General features: G+C 45.8%; 1 protein-coding gene across 1 annotated transcript in view; it reads left to right on the top strand.

The window, feature by feature from the left end:
• Positions 1 to 1056, top strand: part of LOC107692757 (ras-responsive element-binding protein 1-like) — a 54156-nt gene continuing 53100 nt past the window's right edge. The window contains exon 1 of the mRNA XM_016491930.1: positions 1 to 260. Coding sequence (XP_016347416.1) covers positions 221 to 260 — 40 coding nt within the window. The 5' untranslated portion in view covers positions 1 to 220. The remainder of the gene's footprint in view (positions 261 to 1056) is intronic.

Raw genomic sequence — 1056 nt, 5'->3', positions numbered from 1 at the left:
GTGGGAGGAAAACGAAATGAGCGCTTTCCTCTCTCCTCCCTAAAGCATCTCGGCGTGGGGGGAATTTGGGAGAGTGGGGAACTCAAACGCAAAGTTGACGAACTTTGCACATCTTTTGCAAACGCCATTTTGATTCCTCTCCGGAACAACTTTTGCAGCTTCTTTCTATCTTTTTTTTTTTCTTTCTCTCTCTCCTCAGCTCATCATCACCATCATCATCATGTCTCGGCGAAAGCAACCCAACCCCAACAAAGTCAAGCGTAAGTTACTCGGCTCTCCTAAACACTGCTGTTTTGGGTTGCTGTGTTTATTTGATGTTTTCCAGCGTAACTTTGGAGTTGGAGTCAGTGGGAAAGTTAATGCGGAGTAAGAGGACACTTTTTGTTTTTTTCCAACTTCAGCTTCCTCGTTGAGCGAGGACAGACCTGATGCTCCAAACAGCACCGTTTCTCGCGGACATCGGGCGTGTTTCTGCGCACGCAACTTTGCGGTTATCTTTACTAACTTTTTAGAGCGGTGTGTTAGTTGTTGCATGCGATGGTGGGGTTGAAAGTCTGTGTCTGTTAGCGCGTTAAGCTAACGCGCCGCTGTCGCGCGGAGCATCACATCTCTGTGCACTTTGATCGCCTCGCCTCGCGCTTCGGTCGCTGTCGACCAACGAAACTGTCGTTTTTGATATATATCGATCGTTTTGCATGCATTTGTTGTTGTTGTTGTTGTTTGGTTCTAGTTCGACAACAACCTGTTGCGTCACAAAGTTTGTTTATCTCTTTAAGGATGGCCTGTTTTTGATCACAGAGGCGTTCAGGTAGTTGTCGAGGTAGTAAATCGAGTAAAGAACATTCGGTTGGTTGTGATTCTGTCACACTTTTAGTCACTGGTTAAGATGTGCATCATCCAATCAAACGCGTTAGGTGTCCATATGTTGTTTTAAAGTAAGTTTTATTGAAAAAGTTTGTCGTTGTGAACTGAAGGAATGGATGAGTCCGCTCGGTCTCTCGGGAGACGGCAGCAGAGCTCGAGCTGCTTAGATAATGGTTGCTAGGCACTTGTGTT

This window comes from Sinocyclocheilus anshuiensis, unplaced genomic scaffold (genome assembly GCF_001515605.1).
Source record: "Sinocyclocheilus anshuiensis isolate Anshui unplaced genomic scaffold, SAMN03320099.WGS_v1.1 scaffold762, whole genome shotgun sequence".
Classification (NCBI taxonomy): domain Eukaryota; kingdom Metazoa; phylum Chordata; class Actinopteri; order Cypriniformes; family Cyprinidae; genus Sinocyclocheilus; species Sinocyclocheilus anshuiensis.
The sequence above is the reverse complement of the archived record's forward strand: the minus strand, read 5'-3'. Positions and strand labels throughout refer to the sequence as shown.